The 17,727-nt window shown below is 56.2% G+C and overlaps 1 protein-coding gene across 3 annotated transcripts in view; it reads right to left on the reverse strand.

Annotated features, from left to right (window-relative positions):
- MYO7A (myosin VIIA) overlaps positions 1-17,727 on the reverse strand; it is a 65,778-nt gene that overhangs the window by 18,175 nt on the left and 29,876 nt on the right. For all 3 annotated transcript variants that reach the window (XM_063092803.1, XM_063092802.1, XM_063092801.1), the window contains exons 15-30: positions 16,675-16,833; positions 16,166-16,258; positions 13,972-14,066; positions 12,334-12,418; positions 11,493-11,711; positions 10,939-11,046; positions 9,780-9,989; positions 9,185-9,388; positions 8,751-8,927; positions 8,206-8,295; positions 6,715-6,842; positions 4,353-4,479; positions 3,609-3,728; positions 2,832-3,005; positions 1,752-1,979; positions 84-254 (exon numbers count right to left, since the gene is read on the reverse strand). In XM_063092803.1, coding sequence (XP_062948873.1) covers positions 84-254; positions 1,752-1,979; positions 2,832-3,005; positions 3,609-3,728; positions 4,353-4,479; positions 6,715-6,842; positions 8,206-8,295; positions 8,751-8,927; positions 9,185-9,388; positions 9,780-9,989; positions 10,939-11,046; positions 11,493-11,711; positions 12,334-12,418; positions 13,972-14,066; positions 16,166-16,258; positions 16,675-16,833 — 2,388 coding nt within the window. The remainder of the gene's footprint in view (positions 1-83; positions 255-1,751; positions 1,980-2,831; positions 3,006-3,608; positions 3,729-4,352; positions 4,480-6,714; positions 6,843-8,205; positions 8,296-8,750; positions 8,928-9,184; positions 9,389-9,779; positions 9,990-10,938; positions 11,047-11,492; positions 11,712-12,333; positions 12,419-13,971; positions 14,067-16,165; positions 16,259-16,674; positions 16,834-17,727) is intronic.

Below are 17,727 nucleotides of genomic sequence, written 5' to 3' on the forward strand. Positions count from 1 at the left end.
CAGGACTGGGTCTGATCCAGCAGGGACCTCCTTGATTGCTCAGGTCCTCGCCGCTCCTCCAAGACCCCTCCCAGCCCTCCTACCTTCTTGTGGGCAGCAATGGCCAGCTGGGCCCATTTCTCCAGCGTCTTCAGGGGCGTGATCTCACGGTCGGGGATGTAGGTGGGCACGAGGTTGAGGAGTCGCTCCAGGATCATCTCGGAGCCATAGTCCACAAAGTACTGCTGGGAGGCCAGCTCAGCCAGGTCATCCTCCTAGGTGGGAAGGAGACCTCGCTGGTGCCTGTGGCCCAGGCTCCTCCCGCCCTGCCTCCTGTGGGTCTTGGGCCCTGGCCTTTGAGACCCTGAGTTCTCACTGATTCACCTCAGAACTCCTGTCTGCTCAGTGGAACCAGGAGCTACCTAAGGGCAGAGCCACAGCCTCGCCTCCTCCTGGTCCCTTTAACACCAGCACAGAGCTGGCTCTGCCCAGGGGCACACAAGCTGACCCAAAGAGACCAGCCAACCCCTCAGTAATGGGTCAGTCACTACACATTCAGCCCTGTGAAACAGCGACTGGGATGGACAAAGAAGAGAGGAGGAAGTGCCTGCCCTGGAAAATGGAAGACCTGGGGACTGCTGGAGATGGACAGAGTGAGGGGTGTGTGTCACCGTTCCTGCCTCCATCACCAACACTGAGCATCCGAGGGCCAGTCAAAGTGTTTAACAACCAGAGGCTACTGCAGAGGCTTCAGAGAGCCGGCTGGGTGCTGGGCATTTGCCCCTTCTCTGCTGGGACTGGTGCATGGTAGCCCCAGTGACACCTACCCAGGGCTGGAGCCCTGGAGCAATGAAGAAAGGCTCTTGGGGGCCTCAAAGGCAGCAGCTATTTTCCAACTAATTTGAAGTATTTCAGAATTTTATGAATTGATACGGCTGTATGAATGCATTCTGTCTGAATATTAGCTTACCACCACCAATACCACCATTATCATCACCACAACCATTTCCAATACCACGACCAACACCATCGCCACCACCAACACTGTCATTATCACCAACACCATCATCACCAACAATGCCATCGTCACTACCAACATTATCACTACCTTCAACAACACCAGCACCAGCACCACCAACACCAACAATAAATAGCACCACCACCACCGCCGCCGCCATCACTAACACCACCATCATTACCAACACCAACAACACCATCATTACTACCCATCACACCATCAGTACCACCACCATCACCACCAACAACCACCATCCTCTTCATTTCCATCATCTCCATGCTCATCCCTCCATCACAATCACCACAGAACCATACATTTGATCAAAACCACCACCACCATTATCAAAACCAAAACAACCACATTGCTCTTGAAGGACTTGCAAACTCTGGTCTAAATGAATGAATCTCTTTCTCCTTTAGAGCAGAGTTTACTAGACGAACTCAGAACAGTACAGCAGGTCCTGCACACGTTCTCTGCACCATGCCCAATCACTGCAGCAGCTCAGGGACGCCTTCCACCAGCAGAATTCAGGATATTCTTCAAAGCCCTTGCTTCTGGAATTTTACCTCATCCTCACAACTCCCATGAGGTAGGTAGTGTTCAATCCAGGAGGAGCCTGGGGAATGCCCAACCACACTCAGGCTCAGCATTAGCTAATGGGGGGTCATGGTGGTAACACTCAGCCCGTATTTGGAAAACAGATGGTTGTGGGCCAAGCAAGCTCACAGTTCAGCAGAACATTCATCTCACTCACCTTCTCACACCTGTACTCCCCAAATTTGACTCCTCGCACCACCTGCTGGTAGATGAGGCTGGTGGCCACACTGTCTTCCGAGGGGCTGTGCCAAGGTGTAAAGACCTCTTTGCGGAAAAAGAGCCTCCATGGGGCATTGCGCTCCTGGGCACCCTGCTCCTTGGCGTACTGCTCACACTGGGAGATGGCATCCATGACATGGTCACTACTGCTGCCCAGGGACGACACCTATGGGCACAGACGGGGCTCAGTGGGAGGGAGGGCAGGCATGGAGTCAGGGCGGACTACAAGGACCATCAGCTGTGCCACTGTTCTTGGCAGATGGAGAACCGAGGCTCAGAGAGAGGCAGGGACATGCCCTAAGTCCCCCACATAGCAGACCTGAACGGGACCCCTGTATCCCAGCCATGGGCTCTGAGCCGGCATGCCCAATGATTGTCTTTCTAACCTCAATTTTTAGCAATTATGTGGAAGTTCCCATTTTCTGGTGGAAACCTCTTGTGAAACTGTTGGACAAACTGAAACACTGAAAACAAAGCAGGTATCAGCAGGTGAGAAAAATCCAGGCAAACTGTGTCCAACAACATGGCTTTGTCCCTGGACCCGCTGGGTGGGGGGCCCCTGTGCTGTGAGTGATGCTGCTGGGTGTGTAGCGCAGCTCAGAGGGGACAGCTCCAGTCCCAGATGTGAGCCGGGGGAGGCTCCTGCTCCGACTGGTTAAGAATGAGTGGAAAAGAGCTGCCATGTGTGGCGTAGTTTCTCCATCACCCACCACCGCAACCTGATGAAGATTATATTCCCATTTCCACATGAGAAAGCTGGATTTCAGGGAGCCACGTGGCAGCATGTGCCACATACGACTGAAGGGAGCTGTGGGTTTCAATCTACATCACACTGTTGGACTTTTCCTTAGGTACCTAAGAGCTCCCCACAATCCTAAGGAGTCAGGCAGAGTCGGGTTACCACCGGCTCTCTAAGAAAACCTGTGCAAGGTCACCTGATCCAATAGGTAGCAGCAGTGGGATGGCAGCCTGATGCCCCCCAGAGAAGTACCTGAGGAGGCGCTTGGGGTGGCCATACCTTATCAAACAGGGCAATGTAGAGGGAGAACCCAAAGCGGTCCTTGAGCGAGATCTTGTCAGCCAGCGCGTTGCAGAGCTCCTTGGCTGTGGTCGCTGAGTCTGTCAGCAGGGTCTTGGTGGTCCCGTCCATGAATGTCACAGGCAACATGATGGGCTTCTTGGACTTGGTGGCCTGGAAATGACCAAACAGGGTTTGTGGGATCCCGTCACTTCAGGCCAGCTCACTCCCTATGGATCCCGACTCCCTGCTGTCTGAGCCCCAGGCCCCCCACATTCCGCCAGGACACTGCCTGTCCCCATCACAGGTACCCAGAAAGCCCCGCTGTGTGCCCCACCCCAATGGGACCTGGGGCCTGGGAGGTCGGGCACCGACACGGACCAGGCCCTTGCCTTCACTTCCATAACCATCACAAGACTGCGCAGTGGGCATCATTATCACCACATTGCAGGTGAAGCCACTGAGATGTAGAGGGACTCCCCCTTGAAAGTCTCTCTGACCATAAAGCCAGCAAAGGGGGGTCAATCACCCTTTGGGGACTTCCTGTTCTGGATAGGTTTGGGATTCCAGAACTTGAGATGGATGCTTGAGAAACCACAGAATCTCAAAGCAGGGAGCGTTTCTGGGACACCAGAGTGCATTGCAGACACGTGCATGTGTGTGTGCACGGACACACACACACACACACACACACACACACACACACACACACACACACACGCACACGCACACACACACACACACACACACACACCCTGGGTGGGGCCAGGGCCACACCTGCAGCTCCAGCCAGCTGGGTGGTTGTGTCCGCGTCCCATTGACGAAGGTCCTCCTTAGGCGCTCCTCACAGTATGGGGCATAGCCAGGTGGTCCCCCATGGATGAAGTTCCGCAGGTACTGCCAACAGGGGACATGGTGGGGCAGCCCCACCCCAACCTCTCCAGACCTGCCCCTCCTGGACCGTTAGAGCAGCCCCAAGTCCCTGCACCCACATGCTATTCCTCTGCTTTCCATGGCTCCCACTGCCCTCGGGCCAAGTCCGCGTACCTACCATAGCTTGGGGGAAAGCCACCACAATTGGTTCCGCCTAGTCTCACCTCACATGCCATCTCCCCCTCTCAGCCAGCTTAATTGCTCCTCCTCCTCCAGGGCCCAGTCTAGACCCCACCACCCACTTCATAGCACCGACCAGTCAGGTTGGTCCTGCCAAGACCGGCTCCACCCTTGTGTTCTCGGTGCCCAGGGCCTGGCACCAAGATGAACTGAAGCACCTGCCACGAGACAGGTGTGCAGAGGGCACAGCACAGGCTCTTGTCAGCCTCAGCACCTCACAAGTAAAATGGGGCTGAGGGGAGAATAGAGCTGCCTGGGAGGAGGGGTGCCAGGAAGACGAGGCCGGCAGGAGGTGGCCAGGCCTGCGAGGAGAGACTGGGCAGGCCTCACTACCAGGCTCTCTCCCATCAATGCCAAGATGGGGCCCAGCTCCCCTTTCCACCCCAGGAGGCCAGGCACCTCCCCTACCTTCACGAACTTCTCAGAGGGGGCAAAGCAGCCCACGCAGAGAGACACGAGGATCCAGCCCCGGGCATAGCTGCTCTTGGATGGGTTGTGGGTGAGCTGCTTGCTGATCTGGCAGTAGATCTCATCCCTGGGCAGGTGGAGGAGCAAGGAAGAGAGAATCGCCTCAGAGGAACATCCCAGGCCCCACGCCCTCACAACACAGCCATCCTCTCCACTTGCCCAAGACCACCCAGGAGGAGGCAGGCTGGGGCTGGGGGGAAAGGCTGAGCCCTAGGCCCTGGGGAGCCATTGAAAGGGGTCTTGCTTTGGAGACAGAATCATCAGGCATGAAGCACGTTCCTAACTCCAATCCAGATTCCACAGCCAGGGCCCCACTATCCAGAGCATGGTATGTATCTTGCTCTGGGCACAGCAGCCACAACTCCTGGTGACCACACTGATAGGAAACATAGGCCCTGCCTCTGTGTCCCTGACCAGCTGTGTCACCTGGGGCCACGGCAGGTGAGTTCACCTCTCTGACCCCAGTCCATAGTGGTCAGCTGCAGGTACAATTCCCACTAATTTCTACCAATGGCAACTAGTTGAGCAGAAACAGGAAAAACATCTGGAGGTATCTTTGGGGAGGTATGAGTAGGGACTTTGTCTCTTGAAAGGTTTCTGTAATGTTTGAATATTTAAGTGACTATGTATTACGTTTGTAATGAGATGAAAGCAATGAAGGTAATGTTTTTGGTTTTCATTTTAAAGGGACCCTTACAGGATTGCTGTAAAGAAAAACGAGCTAAGCCTTATAAAAGCACCTAGCACAGTAAGCCCTCAATAAATGCTAGCTGAGATTGTTGTTGTTCTTAGGAATGTCTCTTCCCTTCCCTGAACCCGGTGCTATAAACAGCAGCCAAGGCAGGACCCCCAGTGACGCGGTGACCACCAGGGGGCGCCCGCTGCTCCTCTTCCCTCAGTGCAGGGCTGGGCCGGTGGGAGGGGACGATCTCATCCAGTGGCTCCGGATCGAGAGAGTTCATGACCAATAATTTCAAAGTAAATTCTGGACGTTGCCAACTTTTTATCGTAACAAAATGAGAATATTCAAAACACACGCAAATAACATGTCCGCTTTCCCAACTGTCATAAAACAAAGGTAATTTAAAATATCCAGAAATTCCGAAGGGCAAAATCTTAGAAGAGCGATCCTTTAAATAAAACAAATTTAGCTTTAGAAATATTATTATTTTTCCCATTTTGCCACAGACCAGTGAAAATGTTATCACCTGCAGCTGGGAGTCTCTGACCTGACCCCATTCACTTTGCAGACAGGGAGACCGAGGCTGAGACAAGGGAATGATCAGCCATGGTCCCTCAGGGAGTCACCAATGGGCTTTCTGACTCTTGGTCCAGGACTCCCAGTGCTGCATTCTCTGGAAGGGTCAGCTTTAGGCATGATGGTGACATAACTGGGAGGTGGATTCCTGCCCCTTAGACACACCTCGGGCAGTTACCTTTTCCTCCTGGGGGTGGGTGGCCCTGGGTGGTGTGGCCATCTCCAGTGAGGTAACAACCAGCCTCAAGGGGCAACTAAAGGAGGTCTGGCGGGGAGGCAGGGGGTCTGGGAAGCCGAGTGACCCCTGGGCAAATCTCTTCTCCACTCTAGACCTCAGTTTTCCCATCAGGAAAACGGGGCTGGCTCACGCCCTGCCCATCCTGCTGTCCTCCCAGTGGCATACACAAGTCCATGGGATCAGCTCTCCTAACGACCTGTGCTGTGCAGATATGGTTCTTAGAGAAGTCCTAGCCCTCCTCTGACCCAGCAGGGTGATTCTTTATTTGCTCGTGGTGACTTCTGGATCTTCCCATCTCCTCCCCAACACCCCAGGACCTGGGTAAAGTCCTCTCCGGAGCCTGGGCAGGAAGGAGGCACTTGCAGGATTCCCAGACATGCTGCCCACAGTAACCCTGACCCTGGGCCTGGGGTGGTGCACTGCAGGGGAGCTGGCAGCGACGAGGTTAAAGCAGGAAGTGCATGTCGGTTAATGATCATCAGAGCTACTGTTTATTGAGTGCCTCCCATGTCCCAGGCCTGTGTTACACGCTTCTCACAGTTCTATCTTCCCACAAGCCTGTGAGGTAGGTACTGTTATTGTTCCTCCTTTACAGACCAGGAAGCAGAGATTCAGCAAGACCGGGGCCATACAGCTAGCTAGCAGCAGAGCCAAACCCAGGCCTGTTTGGCTTAATCTGTTGCTAACGTGATGGAGCTCCAACTCAGCTACCGAAAGCCCTTCAGGCCCTGCCCTGGAAATTCAGGGTGCCCCCCCCCCCGGCCATCCAGCAGCCCTCCCTGTGCCTGTGCCCCTCAGGCACTGACCGGAGTGCTGGCCGCAGGATGCCATTGCCAATGATGAAGTGCAGCTTCTCCAGGTTGGAGGTAGGCCGGTCCTCCAGCATGCTGTTGCCCTGCACTGTGGACTCCCCGTCATGCAGCCTCTTGGTCACCTGGGCCAGAGGGATGGGACTGGCTTGACCAGGGTAGGTGAAGTTAGAGGCATTGCCTCTGCCAGCCTGGGGCACCAGTGCCTGAGTCTGCCCTCTCCCTGGAGAGCAGAATCCTGGTTATGGCCAGAAGAGCTGGGTTCCCTGCCACTAACCCCAACCATTGTCACTACCCCCGCCCTGAGCAGGCCAGACGTTGGGCCAATAACTGGCCCACACAGCCGGGGCGTACTGGCCTGGTGCCACCCGCTTCTGGGGATAAGGCTCCTCTGCAGCCTCCTTGACACCCTGTGCCCCACCCCTGCCCTGGGAGGCCCTCTCAGGGAGGACAGAGACCTTCTCCTCTGGCTCTCCAGCAGCATCCCCCTCTCTCCAGTGTGCCTCCCCCAATGCTGGCACCCAGAGTATACCCCAGGTTCCAACCACCTGGTCACCATCACCCTGTCACCAATGCCTCTGGCCCCAATGTGACCAGCCTCAGAGTGGCTCTCACAAGATGTTTCTCTTCTCTGGTCCCCCACAGCCCTCAGCACCAGCCCCAAGCTCTGCCCAGAAGACACAGAGTGAGTGAGAGGCAGGCCGCAGGAGTGTGCAGACAGGGAGAGGCACGGAAGGTCCATAGTCCACTGAGAACCTCAACCGCCATCTCCCACATCCCAGGACCCCATGGAGCAGGCATTTTCTTCCCAGGGCTCCTCGGTCACCAAGCAACAGGCTGGGATTCAAATCTGAGGCCACAAGGCTGCAGGACTGGATTTTTGGAACCCCTGACTCTGCAGCAGAGGGTCAGAGGACACTTCCTGGAGGAGGAGAGCCCCAGGCAGAGAAGGGGAAGGGGGAATTTCAGGCAGAGGGACTGGTGTGTGCAAATGTGGGGGTGTGGGGAGCCAGTCCCCTGAGCTGTGACTGTCTGACACTGCACCCACAAGCCTGGATAAACCTGGAGCAGTGCTCAGAAAAGGGAAGTGACTGAACGAATGAATTCATACACTAATGGTGTTGGAGCTCCGTGAACACTCTTTTCACAGAAAAGTTCCTGCATTTGAAAGGTCTTTGGACCAGTCACCACAGGTCCATCCCCTGGCAGGAAATGTCCTCCCTCTCACAATCCGCCACTCTGACCCTCCCTGGCTCTCGGCTCCCTCCTCTGGGAGGCCTTCCCTGACCTCAGCTTGAGTTCACCCCCTCTTCATGCACTCCTGTCTACCCCATCGCCCCCCACATCATCCTGCCCCTGGCCAGCTGGGACCCCTGAGGACGGACTATCCATTGCGCTCCTGCACCTATGTCCTCAGCTCAGCCATGCCCTGGCCTGGGCCACTAAGGCAGCCACCTGTGGGCTGCCAGACCCGGGGTCTGCTCTCACCTCCTCTGTGAGTTTGGACTTCTTCTTCAGGGTCAAGTGCACCAGCTTGTGCCTCACGCTGCTCTTCTTCTGCCCCTCGGGGAGCTGGGCCTGCGGGACCAGCAGGGAGCAGGGTCAAGTGACTGGGCAGAAAGCAATGACAAGACTGCTTGACAGGGGGGCTATGCCCGGGGCCATCTCACCTCCATATTAATGCTTAAGAGGTCTACTCCAGCTTACGACCCCCTAACTCCTGCTCCCACACTCCGCACCAGCCACCTGGCAGATGGGAAGTGTAGTGACCTGCCCAAGGCCTTCCCACGAGTCAATACGGGAGCTGGCTCTGGCTGCAAAGCCACTGTCTGCTCTGCCACGTGGCTCCCCTCAGGTACAGTTGGCACTTTACAGTTTACAAAACTGTCACACATTTGTTGCCACAAACAGGTGGAGGAAGGCGGGGTCTAGGGGGTGGTGAGACAGCGACTAGTTATAGGAAGCTGGGGATTCCAGGCATTCCTTCCCACTGACCTGGGAGAGACATTGGCCAGAGGGAGATTTGGCCCTACCTCGCCCTCGCCCTGCAGGGCCTGCAGCTCCCTCTTGTATGTCTTCTTGCCCAGGGTCTCATAAATCTTGGTCATCACAGGGATCTTCTCACTGCCGTCACTCATGGCCGTGTGGTACTTGGGCTCAGGGAGGTCCCCCATGAACCGGAGGATGGTGATCCAGACAGCCAGGGCCGCCTGGGGACACAGCACACATGTCGGAGATCCATCGCAAAGGACATTGCGAAAGCCGCCAAGATAACCTGGTAGCTTGAGGGGAGGGCTGGAGAAGCACCTGTCTGCGTGGTCTGGCTCCAGGCTGAGCACTGGGCTGAAGCCTATAGTCAGACCTGGTCCCTGCCCACCAGGGACCCACCACCCTCAGCACCCACTGCGTCTACCTGGGGCAGACCCACGGCCCCAGCCAGCAGTGACCCAGCACAAGCAGGCCTCACCAGCTGGTCCCCCTCATCCTCATGGTAGAGCAGTGGCTGTTTGAGTGGCCGCCGAGTGTAGGAGTGTGTGGTTGTGCCCTGGAAGTAGGTGGCAGCGAACTTGGCAAATTTATACTCGGAGAGGTCCTCCTCGTCCTCGTCGGGCAGGGGCAAGGCTGCGTCCAGGTCTTCCTCCACCATCTCCCTCCGCCCTCGCTCCAGGTCCTGAAGGACAAACTGGGTGGGAGGGCTTGGGGGCAGGCTTAGGGCTGGGCTACTGTCCCCTAACCTGTCCCTGCAGGGCCAGCTCTTCCTCCAGGAAGAGCTACCCAAACAGACCCTGGTACATGGGAGGTCCTCGACAGATGAATGGATAAAAGTTTGAGAATGGCTCTGGAAAGGGACAGTGGCTGGCCTGAGGTCACATGGCAGCTGGGGCTGGACAGGGCCTGGGACCTGTGGCCCCAATGCAGTTCATCACTGCTCCCCTCTGCTCAGAGGGGCCAGGTGGGCTCTGTGCAAAGGGGCACAAGAGGCAGGAGAGCCATCATGCAGGGGTGCCTAGACTCCCCAGACCAACTACAGGACCTCTGAAGCTCTGCCCTCAGCCTGGTACCTCAAAGCCACTAGGCGCCTGGCCCTCCTGGCCTGGCAGGCCGCCTGAAGTCCCCAGGAAGCCAAACATCTTGTCCACCATGTCCGAGTGGCTGACAGGCTCATGGCGGGCCCGCTCTGCCTGCTCCAGCAGCAACTTCTTCCGCCGAGCCTCCTCCTTTTCCTTCAGCTCCCGCTCAGCATCCTCCCGAGCCAGCTGTGCCAGGCGCTCCTGGGACATCGGGGTCATGCAAAGGAGACAGTGTCAGCACTGGGTTCATGGCCTCAGGGAAAGAGCTCTGCCTGGGGAGCCTGAGGGAGCCCCTGCAGCAGCCGGGCCTCAGTCCCAACCCCTCCCCGGGCCCTCCTGACCACCAGCAAGAACAGAGCCTCTGACTTTCCCGTCTTGGCCATGCTCAGCCCAGCCCTCACAGTCCACGGCAGACAGACGCCCAGCCCCTCTGGGCCACAGAGAGGCCTTTCAGCAGGCCCAGGCAGTGATCCCGTCTGCCCTCCAGTGCTCAGTGGGGGACTACCTCCTCCCGGCAGCCTGCCCAGGGGACCACGCCAGCCCAGAAATCCCACAGTCTTTGGGTTGAGGCTGCCCGAGAGAAATAGGTGAGTCATGTATTTATTTTTAAAAGTAAAAATAAATAGGTGGAATTAATTTTAATAATATATTTTATTTAATAGTTTCCCCCAAATATTATCTTAACACATAATCAATATTATAAAGATAATACTGAGATATATATTTTTTCTTTCCCACTAAGTCTTCAAAATCTTGTGTGTATGTCGCACCCACAGCACTGTGCTATTTGGACGAGCCACACCTCAAGTGATCAGCAGCCACACGTGCTGGTGGCTCCCACAGCAGGCAACGCGGCTTCCCACGTGCTCACCCGGCTCGGGCTCTTTTTTTCCTGGGTGCTGCCTCCCAGCCAGAAAAGGCAGTGCTGGGGGATGGGCCCTCTTCCTCCGTAGCCATGGGCCTCTGCCCTTTCGCCCGATAGGACTGGGCACCCCATGGGAGCTCAGCCAGCATGTGCCGAGTGTCCAGTGAGGGACACTTTCTGAAGGAAGGCAGGCAGGCTGCGTGGACAGGCGATGGGCGCCAGCGGTGGGGGAGAGCTGCTGAACCAGGGGTGGACGCGGGAGGCACTGGGAGGCTCCCGGCTCACCTGATGCTTGCGCTCAGCCTCCTCCTTGGCCTTCTTGGCGCTCATCTCCTTCCGGAGCTTCTCCTCCTCCGCCAGCCGCATTTTCTCAGCCTCGAGGCGCCGCAGGTACTGAGGGAAGGCGGTGGGTGGGCACCGAAACAGGTGCAGCTCTTCTCACAGTGCTTCCGGCCCGCTCTACCCCCCACCCTGCCCCAGTTCTGGGACTGGGAGCAACTCTGCTAGATAATTTTGCAGATAGGGAAACTGAGGCAACGGAGAAATTCTCCAGGTTACACAATGGGTTGGAGGCACTACTGATCTCAACTCCAAACCAGGTTTGCCTTGGCCTCCCAAGAATTCACGAGTGACGGGGGGGTCCCAGCCCTGTCCTTGGATGGGGGGATAGAAATGAGGGTCTGGTCCTAGTTTTATGCATTTCTCAGGGCCTCTGGTCCCCTGCATAGGCCTCAGCTTCCCCGGCCAACACCTGGGGGTGATCCGACCGCCTGGGGTGGAACACACCTCAGAGGACACACCGTCAGGGCTCAGAGCCTTGGTGCTTGGTGCCCCCTCACCTCGGCCCTGAGGCGCCGGTGCAGCCTGCGGGCGATCATGCCCCGGGCATAGGCCTGCACGGTGAGCACAGCCCAGAGGCGGTGGCGGAAGGCCTTGCGCACCAGGTAGGCGCGGCAGCGGGCCTGGAACTCAATGATGCGCCGGCGGGCCAGGCGGTACTGCTGGTGCAGCTTCCGGGAGCGGTGCAGGGCCTGCAGCCGCAGGAAGCCCAGCCGCATCTGCAAGGACAGTGCCCGACGTTCAGAGCCTGCTGCCCCATTCCAGACTGACACTGCCTGCCAAGCTTCCACTGCATGGGCCTCTACTCTCAGACTGCATCCCCCCCTACCCCGGCATGGCTCAGTCTCCACCCAGATAAGAACACCAATAGTTAAGCTCTGTCTCCTCTTGGGTGGCAGTTTCTGAGGGGCATGGCCTTGACTCTCCCTGCGTTGGGGCCTCCCTGAGGGATCCTTATCCACAGAGCAGGAGCCATAACCAACTGGTCTTCCTGTCTGCCTCCCCAGCCATAAGTCCAGGATGCAGCCCAGTTGTTCCACAGAGGCCCATGTGACCCAGCCACTCCAGGCCCCCTCCAAGGTCTCTAAAAACTGCAGTGTGCTCACAACCACCAAAACATTCCAGAAGAAAAGCAACAAACATTGCTGACCAGTTGGGAGAAGCCACAAGAGCCAGGCTGGACTTTGGGCTGGAGAAGTAGTAGGGTTGGCCAGGGCAGTGGCAGGAGGCCAACCAGGCCAGGCCGTGCTGCCCTGGTGCACGCAACTCCTGCTGCCATGGCAACGGGGCTAGGGTCAAAGGCCTGGTGGGATGAAGAGCGGCCCCCTCAGGGAGGCTCACCAGCCCATAGTTCCTCCTGCAGTTGTGGCCCCGCCAGTGCCTCTGGATCAGTGTGGCGGCATTCTTCAGCTTCAGAAAGTTGGACCTGAAACAACAACAGAGAGGCAGGTAGGTCTCAGAGCAGAGAACTGGTACCCAGAGGCAGTCAAGGTGCAAGTGCATTTGGAATCAGGAGAGTACAGTTGAGTCCCAACTCTGTGGCTTCCCAGCTACTTAATCTTGAGCAAGGCACATGCCCTCTCCGTGCCTCAGCATCCCCATCTGTAAGGTAGATAGAACAATGCCTGCCCTGTCTGCCTCATAGGCTGGTCACATAAGCCCATTAAAGCGGACATTCAAAAAGGTATTTGTTGAATGAATAAATGTATGAGCAAACAAGTAAATGAAATAATATTAAAGATTAAAAGCTTTGAACTGTCTGACTTTCTCATTTTATAGATGAGGAAACTGAGACTTGATGAGATTAGAACTAGAGCCCATGTCTTCTGACTGACTCTGAGTGAGCCCAGTGCTGTTCTCCTTGTACACAGTGGGCTGCTTCTACAGGACAGCAGTCATCTTTAGCCCAGTGGAGGATAGAGACCACACACGAGACAGCAGGCATCTGCTGCATGTAGAAATAAAGGAGGAGTGAAGGATAGATATGCCAGTGTGCAACTGAGCCAACGAGCTGCGATACACCCATGAGCAAATGAGCAATGGTGCGAGGGGATGGGTGGATAGATGGATAGACAGACGGATGGATGGATGGGCAAACAGAAGAACCAACATAAGGGCAGATGAATGGATGGATGGAGGGAGGGAGGGAGTGATCACATGAACTGCAAAAGGAGTTTTATGGAATTTTTGTGGAGCCTGAATCATATTCTGAAGTCAACCCTGCCTATTTGTGAATTGTCACAGGTGCACACATGGCCCTTACATAGAATATGAGACACAGTTTGTAATTTATAAAATCTCAACTTGCCTCTCGGGAAAAATTCATCAGCATCTGAGACAAACAGAGGGTCTCACGTATGTAGGTGAATGCCTCACGTATGCAGGTGAGGGTACCGTGTTACTTGGCTTATATGGCACAGATGAGTCTACATAAATCATGTATCTGTGTGTTCCTCCTTGTTCACACGATCATGTGTGCGTGCTATGCATGTGTGTGCTCGTTTCTACGTGTGTGCAGTGTGCATGATTATTCCTGGTGTCCACGTGCGAGGAGAAGTGAGCTTGTGTGTAGGCTTAGGTGCTGCTGTGGTTTGAATGTCTGACTCCTCCCAAACTCATGTTGAAACTTAATTGCCATAGTAACAGTGTTGAGAGGAGGGACCTTTGAGAGGTCTTTAGGTCACGAGGGCTCGGCCTCGTGAATGGACTAATGCTGTTATTGTGGGAGTGGGTCCACCCCTCTTGCTCGCCATCTCTCACCCTCGCATTGCCCTTTCTCCATGTGACACCTTCCACCGTGTTACAACACAGCAAGAAGGCCCTCACCAGGTGCCAGCCCCATGACCTTGGACTTACCACCCCTCAGAACAGTGAGGAAATAGGTTTCTGTTCTTTAGAAATTACCCAGTCTCAGGTATTCTGTCATAGCAGCAGAAAACGGACTAAGACAGGCAGAGAGCAGCTGGTCGGGGCACATACCTGTCTTTGAACCCCCGGATGACCTTCTGGAGGAGGATGACTCTGTCAGTGATGGCCTTGTCCCGCTCCACCTCCAGCAGCATGTCATGGTGGTCCTAGGAGGCACAGCTCCTGAGCAGCATCCCACTGATGTCTCCTCCAGGGCACCAGCTCAGTCCCAGGCCGGTTATCTCTTCCTTCACAGGCTCCCAGCCCCAGTTAGGCCCCCTGGAGTGGCCTCCCACAGCCACCAGCACAGACAGGGGTTGTTGTGTTTCCCAAAGGAGAACCACAAATGCAGCAGGAGAAGCCTAATTTCACTGGATGGGGTCTATGGCCCCAACATGCACACACACTGGCTTCATCCTCATCACCGTCTCTGCCCCAGCCCCTGCTCTTCCAGATGTGCCCATCACATGGGCCCCTGACCTGGGCCAGGCCACTATCATCTCTCCTGAATCTTAGCAGCAGCCTCCCAAAAAGAGGATTCCTGGCCTCCATCAGTCTCCGTCTGGCCCTCTTTCACAAGCAGCTAAAGGGACCTTCCTACACACAAATCTGAAGGTGACCTTGCAGTGACACCCCACAGTTCCCAAGTCAAGCCTGGGCTCCTCACCCTGGCACTCAAGGCCCTCTTTGATCCAGACCTTTCCAGATTCTCCAGCCCTCTCTTCTCCTCACCCCCAAAGCCCCAATCCCCGCTCTGGTTGGACAAAAGCTCACTGCTTCATTCAATACACGTGAATGGAATGACTCAATGTGCTGGCACTTTGCTAAGTGCTGGGGGTGCCACAGTGAACTAGGCAGACATGGCCTGCCCTGGGGAATGATAGAGTCTCAAGGGGGAGCCACATCCATCACATAACCACAGACACACATCACTTGCAGGCAGGGCCCTGCACAGAGGAGCTGCTCAGCCAAGGCTTTCTGAATGAATGAACGAATGAGCATTGGATGTTCTGCCCTCAAAACCATGGCTGTTCCTGAAGAGCCAGAGAGATGAGGACGGGGCATTGATGTACCTCTGAGCTCTATGGTGCTAGGTGCCATTGCACTTCCTGCCCTCCCTCCCTTGCCCATGCAGGGGCTGGCGTCAGACCGCCTCAGGCTGGAAGCTCTGCTCTCAGCTTCCCAGCTGCCTGGCCTTGCAACTCACTTCTCCTCTCTGAGCCTGTGAAATGGCCATAATAGTCTCTACCTCACAGGTCTGTCAGGAGAATCAAACAAGATCATGGACAAAAAGCCCCCACCCAGAGCCTGGCACACACAGCACGTGTGCTTTCTAGCTGCCGGCTGTGGCTTGCACAGGCAGGAAACAGTCGACACATTTTTCCAATGAGAAAACCAGGGTCAGGGAGATGAAGGGACTGGCCTGAAGCCCTGAGGCCAGAGAGGGATTAGACTAGACCACAGACTTCCTCTAGTCCGGGCTGGTTCCTCCCTTCCCTCTGCCACCTGTCCCAGAATGTCCAGGCCCCATCCCCCATGCCAGAGGAAGGGCCCTGCCCTGTCACCAGGACAGCCAGAATCTAGTACAGCAGAAATGGAAATGGGGAAGCCGAGAACTGGGAGCTCACACTGTCCCTGCCGCAACTGCCCTGCCACCACTGACTCCCCACAAGCTCTCCCAGGGCTGTGACTCCCCATGGCCCAGCTTTCTGCTTCCCTCCACAACGGCCCAGGCGGCTGTGGGAGCTGAGAGCTCCAGCTGCTGTGCTCAGGGTGGCCAAAACAGGCCTGGGCACTACAGAGCGATTTATGGCGGCACACTGCTCACCACAGCCCAGGACGAACCCTGCCTGGCAGGAAACCACAGGAAGGACCTAAAGATACACTCTGGATCCCCACCCCACAAGGCCCAACTCTTTTCACAGATGGGAAAATGAGGCTCAGAAATAGCCAGTGACTTGCCTACAGCCCCTGGGCAGACAACCACAGGGTCCGAATTTGAATCCAGGCCTCCCTTGCTGCAGACCTGACAGACAGCTCACCTCCAGCCTTGGGTGCTCTGATCCTGCTCCAGGTCTTAGGGGTCTCAAATACCAACTTCCCTTCCCTAGCGAGGAGGCCTTACCCCACCCACTGCAGGGCAGGAAGGGTCTGAAAGGACAAGCACTGCTGCAAGTTCCTCTGTAGCCACTTCCTAGGACCCAACCACACCATGATGAGTGTCCACAGTCCCCCAAGGCAGCCCAGGGACAAAAGCTGTGCTCACCTTCAGAAAGATCTTAGTTTTGCCAATCTGCCAGTCATCGTGGGTGCCCAGCACAGCCTCAGCCATACGCTGGCATGTCCCCCGAAGATTGTCCTGGGGTGGGGAGAATACAAGCTGGGGAGCCTTGCCAGTGGGAAGGCGCTCTGAGTGTCCTTCCTGAGGCCGGGAGGCAGGGCTCTTGTCGCAGTTCTGCCCCTGACTGAATACGTGGGCCCTGCCTTCTCTGATCCTCACTTTTCTCCTTAGCTCATCAGTTTGCAAAACCCTCTGCCACATCTGACATCTAGGTCTTGTTCATTACACCACCACGTGTGAAGTTCACCCCAGCTGAGTGTGGCAATCAAAGCCCTCTGATGCATTCCACTGCCTGACCCACAATTTTCCCAGCCATACCTGAGGGGCCACACAGATGCCATGCCTGGCCCATTGTCCCGATGAGAAAACTATGGCTCTTGCCCGACCAGAGCTGGGGCCCTCCCCTCCCTCCATCTGTGCACCCAGCCCTGTACCTGCTTGTAGGCCGGCTTCACGCCCGGCAGCAGTACGCGGTACCGCTCCACAAACTCTACGAAGCTGTAGCGGATCGGGTAGCCGGCTCGACGGATTCGGATGGTCTCCATCATCCCCGAGTACCGCAGCTGGCGCACGCACAGGTGCCGGTCGAATAGCTGCCAGGTACGGAGCCAAGGGCATTAGGGCTGAGGCTTTTGCTGAGAGGCCAGCCCTGCTCTTCTTTGACCAGCCCCAAAGGCCCAGAGAGGGCAAGGCCACACAGCACATGAGGAGCAAAGCCAGAACAAGAACCTGGATCTGCAGTTCAAACCCACACAGCAGCATGAAGTAAGGACCCCCAGAGTGGGGGAGCTGTGTGCTTTGGGAGCACAGAGGAGACATGGGGTTTCATGGAGGGGGTGGTTGTGCCAAGGTTGGAGGGGGGCGAGTATGTGCAAAGAGGTGAAAGCATGAAGGACTTGTTGGGGGACTTTAGGGAACTGCAGAGGCTAGTTCAGACCATAGTTACAGCAGTGCAGGTGGTGGGTGCTTCCTACAATCCCAGGGAGCACTCTTCACATTGCAGCCATTGTAGAATTACAGTTATTCAGACAACTTTCTGGCTGCTGGTGATAGAGTGCCTTAAGGAAGAGGCACAATTTTCTAACTTAAACTTAAACAAAGTTGGCTTTTGTGATGGCCGCAGAGCAGGGCCAGCCGGCAGGTTCATGGAGCGGCTGGGGGAAGAAAGCAGAAGGCGGATGCCTGGCTGCGGGAGGCCTTGGAAGCCAGTCTAGGGAGGCTGGCCTCATCTCATAGGTGATGGAGCAGGGAGAGACCAGGCCAGGTTTGCATTGGAGAACATGTCACTGCAGTTGGGGGGCGAGGGGTGCCAAGACAGGAGGCAGGGGAGGCAGGAGACTAGTGAAGATGTTGCTTCCTAGGTCCAGGCCACAGGTGCCAAGGTCTGGGCTGAGAGAAGGGTCCCAGAGGCCTTTCAGAGCCAGGGAGATGGTACCCAACTGCCCTGGCTTCGGTCCCCCTGGAGCCCCACATTACAGGGAGAGCTC

The sequence above is a fragment of the Cynocephalus volans genome, chromosome 4, assembly GCF_027409185.1.
Source record: "Cynocephalus volans isolate mCynVol1 chromosome 4, mCynVol1.pri, whole genome shotgun sequence".
NCBI lineage: Eukaryota > Metazoa > Chordata > Mammalia > Dermoptera > Cynocephalidae > Cynocephalus > Cynocephalus volans.